Source organism: Chelonia mydas, chromosome 2 (assembly GCF_015237465.2).
Source record: "Chelonia mydas isolate rCheMyd1 chromosome 2, rCheMyd1.pri.v2, whole genome shotgun sequence".
Lineage (NCBI taxonomy): Eukaryota > Metazoa > Chordata > Testudines > Cheloniidae > Chelonia > Chelonia mydas.
In genome coordinates, this window is record NC_057850.1 from 63,705,908 (window position 1) to 63,727,524 (window position 21,617).

Consider the following 21,617-nt stretch of genomic DNA (forward strand, 5'->3'; position numbering starts at 1 on the left):
ACACAAAGTGTACAGTGCTCACTTTATATTTATTTTTTATTACAAATATTTGTGCTACAAAAAACAAATAGTATTTTTCATTTCACCTCATACAAGTCCTGTAATATAATCTCTATCATGAAAGTTGAACTTACAAATGTAGAATTATGTACAAAAAAAACTGCATTCAAAAATAAAACAATGTAAAACTTTACAGCCTACAAGTCCACTCAGTCCTACTTCTTGTTCAGCCAATCGCTCAGACAATCAAGTTTGTTTACATTTCAGGAGATAATGTTGCCCACTTCTTGTTTACAATGTCACCTGAAAGTGAGAACAGGCATTCACATGGTACAGTTGTAGCCAGCGTCACAAGATATTTACATGCCAGATTCATATGTCCCTTCATGCTTCAACTACCATTCCAGGGGACATGCGTTCATGCTGATGATGGGTTCTGCGCAATAACAATCCAAAGCAGTGCGGACTGACATGTTCATTTTCATCATCTGAGTCAGATGCCACCAGCAGAAGGCTGATTTTCTTTTTTGATGGTTTGGGTTCTGTAGTTTCCGCATCGGAGTGTTGCTCTCTTAAGACTTTTGAAAGGCACTTCAGATTCTTAAAGCTTGGGTCAAGTGCTGTAGCTATCTTTAGAAATCTCACACTGGTACCTTCTTTACATTTTATCAAACCTGTAGCAAAAGTGTTCTTAAAATGAACATGTGCTGGGTCATCATCCGAGACTGCTATAACATGAAATATATGGCAGAATGCAGGTAAAACAGAGCAGGGGACATTGAACTCTTTGGGGGAGAATTGTGTCACAAATTTAATTAGCACATTTTTTTTAACAAGCGTCATCAGCATGGAAGCATGTCCTCTGGAATGGTGGCCGAAGCATGAAGGGGCATACAAATGTTTAGCATATCTGGCATGTAAATACCTTGCAGTGCCGGCTACAAAAGTGCCATGCAAATGCCTGTTCTCACTTTCTGGTGACATTGTAAATAAGAAGCGGGCAGCGTTACCTTCTGTAAATGGAAACAAACTTTTCTGTCTTAGTGACTGGTTGAACAAGGAGGAGGACTGAGTGGACTTGTAGGCTCTGAAGTTTTACATTGTTTTGGTTTTGAGTGCAGTTATGTAACAAAAAAGAAAATCTACATTCATAAGTTGCACTTTCAAGACAAAGAGATTGCACTACAGTACTTGTATAAGCTGAACTGAAAAATACTATTTCTTTTAACATTTTTACAGTGCAAATATTTGTAATAAAAAATAATGTACACCTTGATTTCAATTACAACACAGAATACAATATATATCAAAATGTAGAAAAACATCCAAAATCTTTAATAAATTTCAATTGGTATTCTATTGTTTAACAGTGCGATTAAAACTGCGATTAATCATGATTAATTTTTTTTAATTAATCGCATGAGTTAACTGCAATTAATTGACAGTCCTACTAAATTCACTAGAGACCATCAATAGCCTAATTCTGTTCAAAAAAGTGAGATGATGTCTATTTTATGAATGCATGCTGTTTATTGTTCATGGTACCATTATCCCCTAGAGGCTTACTGATCTCAATATTTCTTCCATTATGTTACTAGCAACTGAAATTGGATTTCCTGGATGGTTATCATCAGGCTCACTGCCCCAAAATTCTTCTGAGGGATTACATGGGGATGGAGAAGAATATCAGTGTCACACTACTTCCCCCACATTCTTCTAATGCCTCCCCATTTTTAGAAATTCTTGCCACTGATGAGGTAAATACATTACAAAATTTGCTCATCTTGGGATGCACATACTCTATACCTGCATATTATGAAGACATGTCGGCTTAGTTAAAGCTGAAGCACGTCTTCACTTATAACCCTGATTTAACACTCACCCTCACACTTCCACCCCAATTTTGCCACTGTGAAACCAAGCCACCTGAAATTTCACAGGCACTGAATTTGCACCATTGTGAAAGTTTCAGTAAATTTAAAGTTTATTTTGGTGAATACATGTGCCTTGGACCAGTAATACTCAAAGTGGTGGTCCGCGGACTGGTGCCAGTCCGCAAGCCATCGGCTGCCGGTCTGTGCGCACATTGGAAAAAAAAAATTGCCGGTCCCCCACATCAGATAGCTTGAGCAATACTGCTTTAGACCACATGAAACATTGACCAGTCTGGGAAAATATAAGTAGGAGCCTGTTTAGTGACTCTAGATGTGAGCCTGACTCATACAAAGTACGGATCCCTCCAGCAGGCAGAGAGAATTTATACCTTACGTAGCTCAGGAAGCTTGTATTCAACTTCGCTAGATAGAACTGGACTACTTCTGATTGCAGCACATGAAAGCCCTATGCCTCAACTGGGAGTAAGAAGGCTGTGATTCTATTTCCAGCTTCCTTCTACGAGAAGTAGTTTTACCTTGTTTTTCCTTGTGATATCCGACAGCTAATGGGCAACAAATCCACTATCAAAAGTGAACACAGTAGGAAAAGTGCCAAAATCAGACTTAACAGTCAGAAATACATACTAGAACAGAAGAGTCTGAGCATTGTCCATCTTGCCCAGTATCCTGTCTCCAACAACGGCCTATATCAGAACTTCAGGGGGAGCATACTGATCACGACAAGTATAGAGTGATCCATTCCCAGCTTCCACTCCCAGATTCTGGTAATCAGAGGTTTAGGGTCATCACTGACCATCTTGGCTACTAGCCATTGATGGATCTATCCTCCATGAACTTATCCAGTTCTTTTTTTAACCCAATTATACTCTTGGCCATCACTAAATCCCATGGCAATGAGTTCCATGGATTAGCTGAGAGTTGTGTGAAAAAGTACTTCCTCTGGTTTGTATTAAACCTGCTGCCTATTAATTTCATCAGGTGACCAATGATTTTTTGCTAACAAAAACTCGAGGAAGAGGCATATGGCAAACTAGGTTTACGACATTCAGTATTTTGACACTATATTTGAAATGCTGTAAATGTACATCTTAGCTTTCTTAAACTGATAAATATCTGTCAATTCTTGTAGAAAGGTAGTATAGCAGGAAAGTTAAACACTGCAATCTCAGCAATTTACTCAGTCTGATGTGTCCACTACATTTTACTGAACTTTGTCTCAGAATATTAAAAAAAAACAAAATAGAAAAATGAAGAGTAGGGTTCAAGTCATATTTCTAAAAGGGAGAGTAAAATGAGATTCCAAAAAATTTCAGGATAAAGGAGTGGGAAAGTATGTTAAAAGATTAAAAGCTTAAAACCAACTGTTTAATTAAAAGGTTATCAAGAACAATTATAAGAGCAGTTACCTCCTCGACATTAGAAGCAGTTTTGGCAGATGTCTCCATAAAAATAAGTCCATGCTCTCGTGCAAATGCTTCACCTTCTTCTTTTTTCACTTCTCTTCTAGACTCTAAGTCACTAAGATGACCAAAGAAGAGACAGAGTTACTTACCTGGACAAGTAAAAAGACTCCAAAAGCAGTTTCTTTAGACGTACCTCACATGGCTTTCATGTGCTTCCCATCAAGGGAACTATTCATATCTATTAGTTAGATCTTTACCTCAAATCAGATATGCAGCAGTGGTACCATAAGGGATAGTCATACCACATCTGTTTGAAGTAATAAGTTATTTTTGACCCAGACTTTAACCATAGCATGAACCTTAATGAACCAGCTTCCAGAAGGAAAATATAGGGGAGCATGCATGCATAGACACTAACTTCAGAGAACTATTGTTAGAGGCAATTATCTCTCCTCTCAAATGTAGCATCATCAATTGATCCACCCTCCAGAAATTTAAACTGGTAAAAAGCATGTATTTATACAAATAAGAGACTTTTTGTGAAATAAAAAGGGACCAGTCATCTTCATTTTCTGGTTCACATGCAGTAACACAACATTGCCATGTGGGGTTTGCAAATGAAACAAAAGAAAGCTTATATTCAGACAAAAAAATTATTATAAATCATAAAGAGAAACATTTCTAAATGATTCTATGTTGCCTTAAACCTTGTTTCTTACAAAATCTAATTGTTGGTCTTGAAGTTTCATACCCATAAAGACTCCTTTACAACAGACAGGTGAGCTTGAGTGATTGATACACAAAACTACTCGTTTTCGACTTCCTAAGAAGTCTAGGTGAAAATTTATTATTGTAGGTTAGGAAATAGTGTACTTGGATTGGACAACTAAAAAAATGACATCAGATTTTGTGAGTTACATAAGGTAATTGTAATAGCTGGGGCTATTTCATTCTTAACTCAGATTTTGTTACGTGTGCAGAGTGATATATTTATTTCCTGTCCATTCTGCTTACCTTCATTTTGGACAGGAGGGATTACACTTTTAAAAAGTTGTACCTAAACTGTGCATGCAAAATATGTATTTGCAAACAGTGTTCCAAGTAAAATAGCTAACTGTAAACTGAACAAACATTTAAAAAGATAAGATCTTGTAGTGGTCAGCCACGGATATTAGTGCCATATTGACTTTATAATGACAATTCTCATGAACACAATGTATACCAGAGTGAAGTATCTGTATAATATTTTATTTACATGTTTACTTTTTAATCACAGCAACTGCACTTCAATTTTGCATCATAAGACAGGTATCTGATATTTTGATGGTCTTGTGTGAATATAACAATTTTGACTGTATACTTTGGCTTAGTACATATACTATGACTATAGCTGCATTTATAAAAGATACTAAGAGATACTGTGTAATGAATAACCAATTTATTTGAGCATAAGCTTTCGTGAGCTACAGCTCACTTCATCGGATGCATTCAGTGGAAAATACAGTGAGGAGACTTATATACACACAGAACATGAAAAAATGGGTGTTATCATACACACTGTAAGGAGAGTGATCACTTAAGATGAGCTACTACCAGCAGGAGAGCGGCGGGGGGGGGGAGGGTGGGGGGGGGAGAAAACCTTTTGTAGTCTTAATCAAGGTGGGCCATTTCCAGCAGTTAACAAGAACGTCTGAGGAACAGTGGGCGGGGGAATTAACATGGGGAAATAGTTTTACTTTGTATAATGACTCATTCACTCCCAGTCTCTATTCAAACCTAAGTTAATTGTACCCAATTTGCAAATTAATTCCAATTCAGCAGTCTCTCTTAGGAGTCTGTTTTTGAAGTCTTTTTGTTGTAATATTGAGACTTTTAGGTCAGAGATCGAGTGACCAGAGAGATTGAAGTGTTCTCCGACTGGTTTATGAATGTTATAATTCTTGACATCTGATTTGTGTCCATTGATTCTTTTACGTAGAGACTGTCCAGTTTGACCAATGTACATGGCAGAGGGGCATTGCTGGCACATGATGGCATATATCACATTGGTAGATGTGCAGGTGAACGAGTCTCTGATAGCGTGGCTGATGTGATTAGGCCCTGTGATAGTGTCCCCTGAATAGCTATGTGGACACAGTTGGCAACGGGCTTTGTTGCAAGGATAGGTTCCTGGGTTAGTGGTTCTGTGGTGCGGTGTGTGGTTGCTGGTGAGTATTTGCTTCAGGTTGGGGGGCTGTCTGTAGGCAAGGACTGGCCTGTCTCCCAAGATTTGTGAGAGTGATGGGTCAACCTTCAGGATAGGTTGTAGATCCTTGATGATGCGTTGGAGACGTTTTAATTGGGGGCTGAAAGTCGCAATATTACAACAAAAAGACTTCAAAAACAGACTCCAACGAGAGACTGCTGAATTTGAATTAATTTGCAAACTGGATACAATTAACTCAGGCTTGAATAGAGACTGGAAGTGGATGAGTCATTACACAAAGTAAAACTATTTCCCCACGTTTATTCCCCCCCCCCCACTGTTCCTCAGACGTTCTTGTTAACTGCTGGAAATGGCCCACCTTGATTATCACTACAAAAGGTTTTCTCTCCCCCCCCCCCCCCCCCCACTCTCCTGCTGGTAGTAGCTCATCTTAAATGATCACTCTCCTTACAGTGTGTATGGTAACACCCATTTTTTCATGTTCTGTGTGTATATAAGTCTCCTCACTGTATTTTCCACTGAATGCATCCGATGAAGTGAAAGCTTATGCTCAAATAAATTGGTTAGTCTCTAAGGTGCCACAAGTCCTCCTTTTCTTTTTGCGAATACAGACTAACACGGCTGCTACTCTGAAACCTGTGTAATGAATATGACTTAAGAAAAAAATTTTCATCATATTAAACATTTGACTCAAAGTTTGGGGCAAGTTAGCAGGGTGTTTGTTCTGGAAGACCTGCCCTGATAACGACTTTGAGGCTTGAGCTAATATGCATATGCAGTGTGTCTGTCAGTCAGTTGAGATCTGCAAGTTTCAAAAGTGGTCTAGAATTTGTAGGCTATTTTAGAATGTCCTTACAATTAATGTGTTAAAACACAAATGCAGAACAAAGCTCTAAATTTAAGTAACCATTTCAAATATTCATGCAAATATCTGACAGAACAGGTTGCTGCCTTGATATTACACACCCACCCACACGCATGCAACGCTGCGTGTGCATCATTATAAAAACAATTCTAAAAACTGAAAATTCTCCTGTACTTTGTTTTCTTAACTTAATGAGTTAAGGCTTCTTTGTTTCCAACTTAATCTTCCTAAGGAGATGTCAGAGTTATTCCCCAAAATTCTACTTATTCACTTTTTTGAAAAGCTAAAGTAAAGGAACATTTCCTAAAATCTGAGGACTGGGGAGGAGAAAGGGGTAACGAAAAGAAATGCTGGGTATTAAGTCTCAGCCACTATAATATAAGATTCACCCATGACAGTGTTATGCCAGTTTTAAACTACTACAACAACTCCATTGATTTCAATGCAGTTGCACCAGTTTAAAATTGGAGTAAGCCGAGGGGTGAATCCAGTCCAAACCCACTATTTCTCAACTTTTTTTTTCTTTTTCCTTTTTTTTTTTGGGGGGGGGGGGGGGGGAGGGCGGGAGGTAAAGTCTTATCTGTATCTTCTGGTACCCCAGGTTGCAATCCTATCCCTACCCACCCATTCCAGTGATTTAAAGTATTTGGTCTTGTCAGAATAGTATAGATATAATGGTTTGCCATTATTTCTTCTTTTGAAAGGATTAAGTGATAGGAACTGTATTGTTTTGGTGCTTTGTTATTGTGCAGATGTAACAATGCAGTTTGCACTGTACAGTCTTATTCTGACTATATTATTTGCATATACTTTATCAAATGTTTACAATGAACCATCAATTTAAGCAATATCTTGGATTGTGGTGTTAGGGATACTTACATATCTTAAGTAATCTTCCCCATTACCAGAATTCAAGAAATAAAACTACTGTTGTAGTATATACATTTCAGCTGGGTGTATTTTTTCCTTTAAAGCCTAGTGAAATCTAAAGAAAAATTAGAAAGGTTGTTTCTTGGAGATTACTGCTCCTTTTGCTTCAGGATTGTAGCTTTCTAAAGGCATTTAAAAAAATCTCACCACATTGTAAAGTAACAAAGTTATGAGATTTCTGTACATTAACAGATTATGTTTAAGCAATAGGAGTTCTAAGTGTGATATTAATTATCGAGGCACGCAAACTAACAGATCATCACACTCCCAGTTGTGTGTTATAGTAAACATATCAGCATAACTGCAAAATAATACATTCAAAATATGCAGTATCTCTTAGCAGAAGAGAAACAGATGAGTCCCCTAGCAGCTTGGGAAAACATGCTCACGGTAGCCTTCATGCAGGAGGTCTTTATCTTGCTGGTTGGTGGAAAAGGGATGCTGCCCCTTTAAGGGATCTCCCTACAATGGGTGGGAAGGAGGCGGAAAGTTTACATGGATGGGCAGGAAGCAGCTGAGGCCAGGTCAGGGTCAGGTCACTGGTTTTCCTGCTGATGAGTTGAGTGTATATGGGGGTTATTTATACCCCAGGCAGCTCCAGAGAAGCACTTTTTACCAGGATTGAGCTGGTAGCACCCATCCACAACTATGCAAAAGGACCAGGTGTTTTTCTCATGACCAGCTGTGGGGATTACAATATTGACCCTTTTCTTTGGGGGCTGGGAAGGAATTTTTTCCTCACTGCCGGACAGGCTGGGACAGGATGTTTTCCTTCGCCTTCCCCATCAGCAGGTCTGGGACCCAGTGAGGTAGAGCACAGGATTTATGGCATAATATTTTGCAACACAGTACATAAAACTCATGGCAGATGTCTAGTGCAGGTCTTTGGTATGCAAGGGATATGGCTATCTGATAAAATGGACTGGAAAAAGGATTTGATGGAAAGCATCCCTTACGGGACCTGAGAAAGGGGTTTTAGGGCTCCTATGACTTGAACAGCAGGGAGCTGATCTTTTATAGCCTCCATTTCATCTTATATGAGGTGACAGAAGAAGGGTCCCAGCAATGGGATGGCTGGGACAAGGTTGGGTATTACGTGGAAATTATTAAGAAAATGATGATGACCTGCACTGTACCGTTTATTGCCAGGTACTCCCAGATATTTTAAGTGAATGAAATTGCAGCCTACCACATTTATCATCTCTTGTCTTTCTTCTAACACGGCTGGACAAAGAGAAAATGTATTACGCAAACTGATGTGGTATTTATATCTCAAATACACACAATACAGATCTAATTTGCCACAAGATATGCTGTTTCCCCCACGGCCATATTTTAGCTCACATGACCGGAAGAATGTGTGACCACTCATTTAAGTAAAACAGGTGTAGTTTGTACATTTCATTCAGTAATGTTAGCATTTGCCAGTTTGACTACTCAATCCATTTCACTGGCTAATGGAAAATTGTCAGTTAGCCATACAGTCCTTTTTCCAAATTATATGCATTATGAAATTTTTAGGCAGCTTTCACAATTACTTGACTTCAGAGCATGTTAAAAGTTAACTTTACAGGGAAATAAGATTTCACGGAAAAATATTAGATGAATGAGCCAGATTGTGAAATGAGCTGGTAGTCAGTTCAACTGAGTGGACAGGTATCCACATTACAAAAATCACCATTACAACTGACACCTTTGTAGAATTGCTCAGGCATGGAGATAGCTTGAGCTCAGACCAAGAAAAGGCAGCTATAACATAGCTGACAGATCACTTAAATCCTGAAATTCTACCTTCTCCTTTAGTATTTGAAATTGAAATTCCAGATTTTTACCAAAAAATCTGTTTGCTAATATGTTTTGTCAGTTCGCTGAATCAAAATGGTAGAAAACTCAAGATGAGAGTTGATTTAATAATTGTCATTGTTCTAAAGACCTACGTTCCTGTTCAACCGTTTCAGAATCAAGAGAGCATTTTTAGTACATTTGGATTGCTTTTGCTGAAAATTAATAGGCTAGGTGTTGAAAATGCAAGTAAGTAGGATAAAAAGTATATCGGTATCTAAGGCCAGACACAAGAAAAATAGGTCTAGATAATCAGTTACTGTGTCAGTTTGTTGCAAACATTTTTTATTTTTCCAACTAGCTTATAGAGATGTACAAGTTTTTTAAAAATGTAACCAGATCTACTTTAGTTTCACTTACTGAACACACTTTTCATTTTGGACAGTGTGTGTGGTGTCTTTTTAATTTTTTCAGAATAAATGTGCTTATGAAGTGAATCACATAGTATGAGTTTTGAGTTTTATATATAAAAATGCTTCTTCTCCCCCTCCTCACCATTCTTTCAGGAAAAGGCACAGATTTTTGTCAAATTTAGGGAAAAACTGTAACCACTCTGGCATAAACATGCAAAAATTTGCATTTCAAGTAGTATTAGAAACAGAAAGAAATGCATATAAGCTTAGAAGATTAATAAACAGCATCAAAAACTAAACCTAAATTACTGGATTTTGTCTTTTTAAATTAAAATGACTTCTGAATGATCTAACCAGAGCAGGAGTGCATACAGCTCATCCACGTATGAGGTTATTACATCCAGACTATTTAAAAAAGGGTTGGGTTTTTTTGTGCACTGAAAAATCTTTATGTTCATTAAAGATTAAAAATGATCTAAAATTACTACATTGATTACAAAGAACCACAAATATCAGAGGAGAACTATTACCTAAACAAGCAGGTCATAAAGCTTTATTACCTGAAAACTCATTAGCTTCTATTTCATAAAGGTTTATTTTTACCTTTTATTTCCAATAAGCATAATGACCATGTTGGAATTGGAATGCTGGCGAGCATCTTCTAACCAGGTTGTCAAGTGATTGAAAGTGTCTCTCCTGAGTTTGAACAAGAATGAAAATTAAGAGTGATGCTTCAAGAAAGAAAAGTATTTGCTCAAATGCGATCACCCACAGATTTTTCTTTAGTAATTTACTTCAGTGATAAAATTTCTTACATTAAGTTCACACAGAAGCCAATATTCTGTAAGCATAATCAAAGCTCAATATACTCTGTGACACATAAGACATAAAGGGTGAAATCCTGGCCCCGATGAAGTCAATGGCAAAGCTTCCACTGACTTCAATGGAGCCAAGATTTCACCCATATTCCGTGGCAAGTACATCTTGGCAGTCTGAAAAATAAAATAAAAGTTTTATAATAGCATGAAATGCATTGAAAAGGATGCAGAAAATGAAGATTTGTTAAACTAATATATATATGAGATATATAGATATATAGATAGATAGATATATATATATATGAGATATATAATATATCATATATATATATATATGTATTGATTGTGTTATTCATGTAGTTTTAATGAAGATTTCCAGTTTGAGTTATGCCACAGGCTGCTGCTCCATTTTGCTGCAAGATCCACTATTTGCCATACCTCCCTCTTCCTTTTCTTGGCCACAAGGAGTATGGGAGGTTTTAACTGCATCTTTCCTTCTTTCTGATAGCTAGGATGTTATCAGCTTAAAGGAGCCAGGGGTAAAGGGATGGGTGAAGGAGGTGGGTGATGGGAAGGAAAGCTCATCAAGTTCAAAGACACCTCAAGTTCAGCGTTCCAGGGTTTTTGTTGTTTCATTAACAGCAGAGAGAGTCAGCATGCAAGGTTCAGGGTTCATAGTGCCAGTTAGAAGACATGCTGCCTCAGAAGCTCCACCTCATGACTCAAGCAGTGAACTCACTGAGCTCTAAAACATGCCTGCTAACAACAGCTAGAATTCCCCCTGGGGGAAAGGAACAGGCAGACAAGAAGCAGTAAACAGTGAAGCAAGGACAAAATGGTGGTTGTCTTCACCTAAAAATCAGCAAGTTTGCTACTAAGTAAGTTCAAACAAGATGCTTTCAGCAATATAACTGTAGATTTCATGACTATAACTTTCATTAAGAGTAATCAATAAAAGGCTCCACACATTGTAAAGAATTCTTCTAAATTACCTAAATAATTCAAACTTTAAAAACAAAACAACACACCAATGCAGTGGATACAATAGCAACTGCTACAGTCAAGATAAAAGATTTCTATTCTACCCCCCATTTTCTGGTGATCAATTTTCCAGGTTTAGTGTCTGCCTAAAAGAACATATATTTTAGGAAGTTTAAGTTTTTTTCTTTTAAGAAAAGTGACAAATTTTACATAGTCTTCACTCTCCTTGTACTAAAACCCACCCCAAAAACAGTTTCTGCACAAAGATGCTTGTTCCATTATAAACAAAATCACAAAAAAATTACAACTCTTTTTGAACAGATGTACAATTGAGGCTGCAAAAGATGAAACTTAGAATGGAAATAGCCCTTATTGAGAAAGCTGCTACCTGTTCTGATGAAATTTGTTTTAACTCAGTAATTATAATCCTTGAAAAAATTTACATACTGCACTTTTCACCTTTTTGTTAGCTTGTAAATGTGAATAAGTTAGATATGTAATGAAAAACTGTAATGAAAACATGCATGAACCACGGCAAGGATTCTGCAAACGTTGTAAGGTGCAAAGGGAGGTCTGCTGCACACTTTGAAAACACTAATGCTTTAATCCTGAATTCAGAACCTCAAGTCTACCTACACAGTTTTCAAGCCAGGAGCAGGGGCTAATGGTGTAAGCCCTTCAGAAGCCTCTGATGTGTCTTAGGGTATATCTACACTGCAACTGGGAGGTGTATAGGCTGACTTGACAATGGACGCAGAGAGCAGCGGTAAAGTTCTGCTTTCAGCATGAACTCTGGTATTTTCTTAGTGCTTACCCATGCAGCTGTAACAACTTTTAAAAGATCTTGTACAGAATTTCCTATAGGGCTGTCATAATATTAAAAAAATAATTGCAATTAATAGAAGCTTTAATCATACTGTTAAACAATAGAATACCAATTAAAATTTATTAAATATTTTTGGATATTTTTCTACATTTTCAAATATATTGATATCAATTACAACACAGAATACAAGTGTGCAATTCTCACTTTATATTATTTTTATTACAAATATTTGCACTGTAAACAAGATAAACAAAAATTGTATTTTTCAGTTCATCTCATTCAAGTACTGCAGTGCAATCTCTATTGTGAAAGTGCAACTTACAAATGTAAAATTATTATTTATTTTTACACAATTGCACTTACAAACTAAATACAGTTGTGCAGTGTAAAACTTTAGAGCCTACAAGTGGAAGCATGAAGGGGTTTACGAATTTTTAGCATATCTGGTACGTAAATACGTTGCATTGCCAGCTACAACAGTGCCATGCGAATGACTGTTCTCACTTTCAGGTGACCTTGTAAACAAGACCTTGTAAATAAGAAGTGGGCAGTATTACCTTCCATAAGACTTATTTGTCTTAGCGATTGGCCGAACAAGAAATAGGACTGAGTGGACTTGTAGGCTCTAAAGTTTTATGCTGTTTTGGTTTTGAGTGCAGTTATGTAAAAAAATCATTCTAAATTTGAAAGTTGCGCTTTCAGGATAAAGAGACTGCACTACGGCACTTGTATGAAGTGAACTGAAAAATACTATTTATTTTGTTTTCTTTTTTACAGTGCAAATATTTGTAATAAAAAAATAATAGAAAGTAAGCACCGTACACTTTGTATTCTGTGTTGTAATCAAAATCAATATATTTGAAAATGTAGTAAAACATCCAAAAATATTTATAATAAATTTAAATTGGTATTTATTAACAGTGTGATTAAAACTGTGATTAATCACAACTATTTTTTTAATCTAGTTAATTTGTTTTTAGTTAATCACTTGCGTTAACTGTGATTGACAGTCCTAATTTCCTAGTTTTCTGGGTTAAAAAAAAAAATGGGCAAAAGAAAAGCTACTGACAAGCACTTTACTCTCCCTAACTTGGAAGCTCCATTGGTTTGCAATAAATGAGCACATAGCATATGTAAATTCCATAATTGGAAATTATTTGATTATACATCCTGCGGGGCTTCTAAGGATATACTGCATAGGAGACATGATTGCAACACATGCAGGTATACCTGAGCTAGTTTTGATTGTGATAGCTCACTAAAAATAGGCGTAAAGTTGTGGCAACACAGATGGCAACAAAGGTTAGCCACCCAAGTACAAGCCCACCTAGGATCCCAGGTGTGTACGTATTGTATTTGAGAAAAAAAAGTAAATCATGAAATTAAAGACCATATGGTACAGAGATAAGGTTCAACCTTCACTTGGCATTTCTTAACTTTTCAACATTTAAACCAGGTGACATTAATACTCCATTTACTACAGTTCTCGCGTGGCTTGTATTTCAGTTTATTTTACTCACTGACATCTAAACGTATCAATAACATTTCTACAGACAAAAAAAATCTAATTGTACATTCTAAAATATTTCTGATGTCCTTCAGTAAGTTTCCCACCTTGTAATGTCATATACTAGTAAAGCCCCTGCTGCCCCTCTGTAGTATGACCTTGTGATGGAACGGAAGGACTCTTGCCCTGCCTGTAGGAAAACAAAGTACAGTTATTTCATTTATTAAATTACCATCTGTGACGAAAGCTACCAACTTATTAATTACATTGAGGGTTTTTTGGGGTGGGAGTGGGGAGGGCTTGCGGAACAAAACCTCACTAGTTCTGGAAAGAAAAGTCACATATAAGAAGATGACTACAGCAGAATGTCATTAATAAAAAAAGAAAAAGAGAGAGAAAGAAAGATCAGGAACAAGACCTCTAAACCTTTTTTGGCAATCCCTGACAACCCAATTTACTGAATGGCTTCACAATACATGAATCATTATTAGAACACAGAATGGACTCCTAGCAACTAAGCTCTGAAGACAAATTTGAAAGGAAGCAAATAACCCAGAGCTTCACATTTGAATTCAATAACCCGCTCCCTGGGGCAGCTGTTGACACTAGAATAAATAAAGCCCATTGTAAATAAATGATGAATGACATCTTTACGCCCACCATCTGCTGGTGTAAAGGTTGTTGGAAGGCCAAGGATGCAGATTTTATCCGTTATATCATAAACTGCAGCCAGCTTTCAACAGTCTTCAGATGGAATTCTTTCAGTAATCATTTTATTATGAAAAACAGAAAATGGTTCAGAATTTAATTTCATATCATTCTGCTCTCCACTTAATCAGTTTCCTATTTGATATATAATGCTTGCCAAAAGGCAACAGGATGTAAGAGTCATCTTCATACCCACTGGTGAAACAAACACCAGAGATCCTGCATATATTAGGCAGTTTCTCTTTTTTGTAGATAAGAATTTCTGTTACAAAGGTATCTCAGCACAAGGGATGTGGCCCACTGATTGATATTTGTGGTCATAGTGAAAGATTCTCCAGTTTATTTTTACCCCTCTGTGCAGACCAAAATGTCCCTAACCCCTTGGAAGTGTCATCATGCAGCTTTCAGAGAAGATTCACCTGTACTATTTCTATTTGTAAAGATCCATTTCTGCATATATGACAGTATTAAATTCTTCAGGGCAAGGGAACTAATGACAAATGTAGTTAGTCAACTGTACAGTAAGTAAACAATTTACAGAAAGTTAAACAGGTTCAGTGGACAGAAGAGTAGACCTAATCAAGATTCAGCCCCTGGAAAATGCAGAAATTCACAGCAGCAGACTCTGAGCTCCCTTCCCCCATTTCCCAAGAGAAATGCTCACCAGCATCTGACAACCATGTTATTATAAATACTGAGATGTGAAACGTTCACCTCCAATTCTAAGCCACATAGTACAATATGTCTTCCAGTGATGTCAGAAAATGCCACTGAGCAGGATTAGGACATACTAACGTTTATCTGGAGAAGGCCCCCACAGGTAGTAAAATATTGTTACTCAGTTGAAATTAAGATAATGATTTTTGAAAAATGAGAACAATATTAAGCATACATGGTATTTTATCGAAAAAGAGAAGCTTCTGCCAGATATGCATACTGGATCTGCAAGGAACTTACTCCCATTGAATAAGCTTATCTTCCAAGAAAGGCCCTCTTGAATCAGGGAGAAGAGTTCACTAGCAAGAGTGACATAGGCCATATCTACTCTACAAAAGAATCCATAATATTAAATCTTTAAAGAAAACAAACTCAAAACCCACACACATTGTTAAGAATATTTTGTTTTAGCAGAGTTTTGCTGTGGTGTACATGGGTTTCTCAAACAACATTATGACCTTCCAGGCTAACCAGTAACAAACAGTTTATTAAAAGCTTATGCCCTAAGCACACTGGGGAAAACACACACATACACACAGACACACACTTAAAATTATACTTTTTAAATTGCTTTCTTGGAACACTTGTAACAAACAGGACTCTAGCCACTCTTCAGGTGCTATGCCCACACATACATCTTTACAAAGTTAAAAACTGCTACTCTCAGTATGCTGTTAAAGTTTATATGTACCACAGACAGGATGCCAATAAGGTTTTACAACTCTGTCCTTAGTTCCAAAACCCAGGCGCTCCATGAACTCTACAAATATAATTTTTGTTTTTCTGAGCAAGTGAATAGTTCTCAAACTCACACACTGGTAAAAAATGGGTTACTTACTGTAACTGATTCTTCGAGATGTGATGTAGACGTTTATTCCACTTAGGTGTGTTTGTGCCAGTGTGCCGAGTAGGAGACTTTTGCCTAGCAGTGCCCTTTGAGGGGTGGTGCTTGCGCCACATGACTGTAGCTCCTCCCCTGCCTATATGAGGTGGTGCCACTCTGATCCCCCTCAGTTGCTTCGCACCAAAAGCCTGAGAGGAGACTCCACACAGATGGATGGAGGGTGGGTCATGGAGTACATCTTGAAGAACCACAGTTACAGTAAGCAACCATTTCTTTTTCTTTGAGTAGATGCAGGCGTGTATTTCAACTAGGTGAGTTGCGAGCAGTACTCGAATCCAGAGAGGTTTGGAGTTTACTGCAATTGGAAGGGCAGTCCTGCAATCCCTACACCTGGATCAGCCTGGAAGATGCAGAAATAGCATAATGGTCCCTAAACAGATGCATGGATGACCACGTGGCTGCTCAGCAAATGTCCAGTATGAAAACATCACTGAGGAATGCTATCGATGTGCTCTTGTGGAGTGAGCCCGTGTGCAATGAGGAGGCATAGCCACAGCTATCTCATATGCAGCCTTGATACAAGACAGTATCCATCTAGAGATTGTCTGTGCAGAGATCGCTTGCCTCTTCATGCGGTCTGCATCTGCCACAAACAAGCAAGGAGAAACACAAAACGGTTTGCTCCTGTCTAGGTAAAAGGCTAGATATCCCCTGACATCCAGAGAATGAAGGCATTGTTCTTCTGGGGAAGAGTCCATCTCAGGGAAAAACACAGGTAAATACAATGCTTGATTCAGATGCAACTGAGAGACTGCCTTGGATAAAAATTTTGGGTGTGGTCACAACATTACCTTGTCTTTGGGGAAATGAGTATAAGGTGCCTCAGCCATTAGGGCCTGCAACTCTCACACCATTCTTTCCAAAGTGATAGCAATCAGAAACATGGTTTTCTGAGACAGGAGGGACAGTGGGCAGGCCGCAAGGGGCCTGAAGGAAGGGCCCATCAGAGCTGCCAGGACTGTGTTCATGTCTCACAAGGGAACTGTTTCTTAGACTGGAGGATGTGAGGAGAGAAGCCCCTTCAGCAGGGTGGATAAAAAATCAATGATAAAAAAAAAAATTAAAAAAAACCCACAGATTTTTTTTATTTAAATCAGATTTTTTTGATAAAATGCTTTTTGAGGGGGAAAAAAAAACCCTATCTAAAGACAGTTTTAATTAAGATACATTATAGCTCAAAGATATCTCATCACGGAATATGGATTATAAATTCTAATTCAGTCACTGAGCTGCTGCTATCAAGGGTAGTGACTCTGGGAAATGTGGTCATAGTGGATGGCTTTGCTGCAATAGGTTCCCTAACTGTGGTGGGGCGATAGACGGAACGCATATCCCTATCTTGGGACCAGACCACCAACGCAGCCAGTACATAAACCGCAAGGGGTACTTTTCAGTGGTGCTGCAAGCACTGGTGGATCACAAGGGATGTTTCACCGACATCAATGTGGGATGGCTGGGAAAGGTTCATGACGCTCGCATCTTCAGGAATTCTGGTCTGTTTGAACAGGTGCAGGAAGGAACTTACTTTCCAGACCAGAAAATTACCCCTGGGGATATTGAAATCCCTATAGTTATCCTTGGGGACCCAGCCTATCCCTTAATACCGTGGCTCATGAAGCCATACACAGGCACCCTGGACAGTAGTAAGGAGCAGTTCAACCATAGACTGAGCAAGTGCAGAATGGTAGAATGGTAGAATGTGCATTTGGAAGTTTAAAAGCTTGCTGGCGCAGTTTACTGACTAGGTTAGACCTCAGCAAAACCAATATTCCCATTGTTATTGCTGCTTGCTGTGTGCTCCACAATCTCTGTGAGAGTAAGGGGAGATGTTTATGGCGGGGTGGGAGGTTGAGGCAAATCCCTTGGCGGCCGATTACGTGCAGCCAGACACCAGGGTGATTAGAAGAGCACAGCTGGGCGCCCTGCACATCAGAGAAGCTTTGAAAACCAGTTTCATGACTGGTCAGGCTACAGTGTGACAGTTTTGATTGTTTCTCCTTCATGAAAACCCACCCCCTTGGTTGACTCTACTTTCTTGTAAGCCAACCAACCTCCCCTCTTTGATCACTGCTTTCAGAGGCAATAAAGTCATTATTGTTTCAAAATCATGCATTCTTTATTAATTCATCACACAAATAGGGGGAAAACTAGCAAGGTAGCCCAGGAGGAGTGGGTGAGGAGGGAAGCACCGGCTGGGGTGATGGATGAGGGGAGGAGAGAAGGACAAGGCCACACTACAGTTCAAAACTTATTGAATGCCAGCCTTCTGTTGCTTGGGCAATGCTATAGAGTGAAGTGGCTGGGTGCCCTTAGCCTCCCCCCCCCATGTTCTTGTGCGTCGGGATGAGGAGGATATGGAACTCGGGGAGGAGGGCAGGTGGTTATACAGAGGCTGCAGCGGCGGCCTTTCCTGCAGCTCCACCAGACACCTAAGCACGTCAGTTTGCTCCCCCATTAGACTCAGCATTGCATCCTGCCTCCTCTTAGCGTGCTCCTCCCTCCTCTCGTCATGTTCATTTAACGCTTTCCTGGACTCTGCCATTGTTTGCCTCCATGCATTCTGCTGAGCTCTTTCAGTGCAAAAGGACTGCATGAGCTCTGAGAACATGTCATCGTGAGTGCGTTTTTTTCACCTTCTAATCTGCCCTAGCCTCTGGGACGGAGATGGTAGGGGGAGCGTAGAAACATTTGCAGCTGCGGGAGGAAAAAAAGGGAGAGTAGTATTTAAAAAGATACATTTTAGAGAACAAAGGGAAGACTATTTCACACTAAATCAAACGATTCACATTACATAGCACATGTGCTTCACCAGGCCCCACCCCACCACCGTGGCTAGTATCAGGGAAGATCCCTCTCAGCCAAACGCGAACAGCTCAGCATGAATAGGCCTCCCTCCACTGCATGGCAAAGGCTTTTAGAGTACCTCCAGGAGAGCTTCATGGAGATGTCCCTGGAGGATTTCCACTCCAACCCCAGACACGTTAACAGACTTTTCCAGTAGCTATACTTGCCGCAAATGCATCCCAAGTCTTCAGGGCAAATTAATCATTAAACACGCTTGCTTTTAAACCCTGTATTATATTTACAAAGGTACACTCACCAGAGGTGCCCTCTCTGGCTTCATGGTCCGGGAGCCCGCCTTGGGAGGGTATTGGCTCCAGGGTGATAAACAGTTCCTGGCTGCCAGGGAGAAGGGATTCTCTGCTTGCCTGCTGTGCACTATCCTCAACCTCCTCCTCATCTTCCTCATCCACAAAATCCTCATCCCTGTTGCGTGAGACTCCCCCCTTACAGATGTCCATGGACAGTGATGGGGTAGTGGTAGGGGCCCACCCTACAATTGCATGCAGCTCATCGTAGAAGCGGCATGTATGGGGCTCTGACCCGGAGAGACCATTTGCATCCTTTGTTTTTTGGTAAGCTTGCCTCAGCTCTTTAACTTTCACGCGGCACTGCTGTGTGTCCCTGTTGTAGCCTCTTTCCAACATGCCTGTGGAGATTTTGGCAAATATATTGGCCAAATATATTGTCTTTTGGAAAGGAGTTCTGCCTGCACGGATTCCTCTCCCCATACAGCGATCAGATCCAGTACCTCCAAGCTGGAGCTCTTTTGCAATTCTGGGACTCCATGGTCACCTGTGCTGATCTTTTCGCCACGCTAGCCAAACAGGAAATGAAATTCAAAAATTCCTGGGGCTTTTCCTGTCTACCTGGCCAGTGCATCTGAGTTGAGAGTGCTGTCCAGAGTGGTCACAATGGAACACTCTGGCATAGCTCCCGGAGGTCAATACTATCGAGTTGCATCCACATTACCCAAATTCGACCCAGCGAGGTCGACCTTAGCGCTAAACCCCCCGCTGGGGAGGAGTACACAAATTGATTTTAAGAGCCCTTTAAGTTGACAAAACAGGCTTGGTCGTGTGGATGGGTGCAGGGTTAAATCAACCTAATGCTGCTAAATTCGACCTAAACTCGTAGTGTAGACCAGGGCTAAAAGTGCAGACTTCCAGAAAGTTCAGTTAATAGAAGACTGTTGGGAGCGGAATAGATCTGGACAATGAGAAGAAGACTGGAGATAAATGTGAGAGGGGAGGGACAGGCAGTAGAAACAAAAGGGAAACTGTTTGAGCAGCATATTCCAGAAGACTTGAGGTCTTTCTGAGTATAGCCTTCATTGATTTGAGATCTACCATACCATTCTCTCACTAGAAGGGAAAACCTATAATGGCAGCAGGCCATAAGAGAGACCCACTTTGGGCCTCATCTATCTCGGAGTTGTGAAAAATATGTATTAAGGTTATAACAACCAACAAGAATGCACTTTTATATAGAAATCCATGATTAAATCGAGTCTTCCTGACTAGTGATTTAAATCATGATTTAAATCAAATCCACCCTGCCCTTCAGAAATCTTGTCCGCATGGCATGGAAAAAAAAATAACTTCCCTTGAGTCAGGGGGTGGAACACAGATATCGCTGTCAAATGCGCTCTCAGTGAACTGAGCGCAAGGCCCAATTTCTGAAGACATAGCAGGTACTCCAAGATGTCCTGGATGGGAGCCCTGTCAGTTGGATCCCACAGGTCAAGGACCACACCAAAAACCTCTTCCACTTCACTAAGTAGACCGTCCTACTGTTGAGGAGAACTTGACGGAAAGCCACCAAGCACTGCTGCTCCTCTTCATTCAACCATGTAGCATACATGCCATAAGTTGCAGGGAGCTGATCGCAGGATGGAGGGTTCAGTCATGGTCCTGAGTGAGGAGGTTGGGATTGAGAGGAAGCAGTACGGGAGGCTGAACTGATAGAGCAAGGAGGTCTGAGAACCAGTACTGTCTTGGCCACACTTGAGCAACGAAGATGACCTTTGGCCTGATCCACCTTGAGCTTGAGGATGACCTGTGGAATGATCGGAATAGGGGGAAAGGCATACAAAAGAGCCCACTGCCAGCTGCAGTGGAAGCTGTTGGAGAGGGAGCCTGGACTGAGACCTCTCCGGGAGCAGAATAGATGACTTCGTTTTCCCTCGTCACAAACAGGTTGATGATGGGGATGCCCCACGTTGCAAAGACGACCCAGAGAACACTTCAAGGACCATTCGTGGCTGAGATGGTTTGCAAGATGATTTTACATTCCTGGCAAATGGATTGCTACTGGAATGTTGTCATCTTTGATGCAAAAACATTGACACAGGTTGACTGCCTCCAGACACAGTAATATGGAATGTTATCCCTGCTTGTTCACATGGTACGTTATTTTGATAGTTTGTGAGTATGCGAACCACTGAGTGTATGATGTAGTCCCAGAAGGCACAACGTGCACTGTGGATGGCCCAAGGTTCCAACACGTTGGTATGGAGTTAGGCTTCCTGTTCTGGACACAGGCCCTGCACCCTCACTGAGTCCAGATGTGCCCCATTTCCCCCAAACCCAGAAGGGAAATGTTGGTAGTCACTGACTTGGTTGGAGAGAGCTGAGTGAAAAGGACTCCTTAGCAACATTGTGTGGGAGTGGGAGCGTGTGTGTGCTACCCTGAGGGGAATCAGTGTGGCACCGCCTTATATAGCCAGGAGAGGGGCCACAGCCACGAGGTACGAGTGCTGACCCTCTCTAGGTAGTGCTAGGCAAAAGTCTCTGGCTCCTGCGTGCTGGGCACACACATC

The 21,617-nt window shown here is 39.9% G+C and overlaps 1 protein-coding gene across 2 annotated transcripts in view; it reads right to left on the minus strand.

The window, feature by feature from the left end:
* Window positions 1-21,617, minus strand: part of RAB2A (RAB2A, member RAS oncogene family) — an 82,624-nt gene that overhangs the window by 18,320 nt on the left and 42,687 nt on the right. For both annotated transcript variants that reach the window (XM_007059461.4, XM_043539586.1), the window contains exons 4-6: window positions 13,734-13,816; window positions 10,098-10,190; window positions 3,302-3,413 (exon numbers count right to left, since the gene is read on the minus strand). In XM_007059461.4, the coding sequence (XP_007059523.1) occupies window positions 3,302-3,413; window positions 10,098-10,190; window positions 13,734-13,816 (288 nt within the window). The remainder of the gene's footprint in view (window positions 1-3,301; window positions 3,414-10,097; window positions 10,191-13,733; window positions 13,817-21,617) is intronic.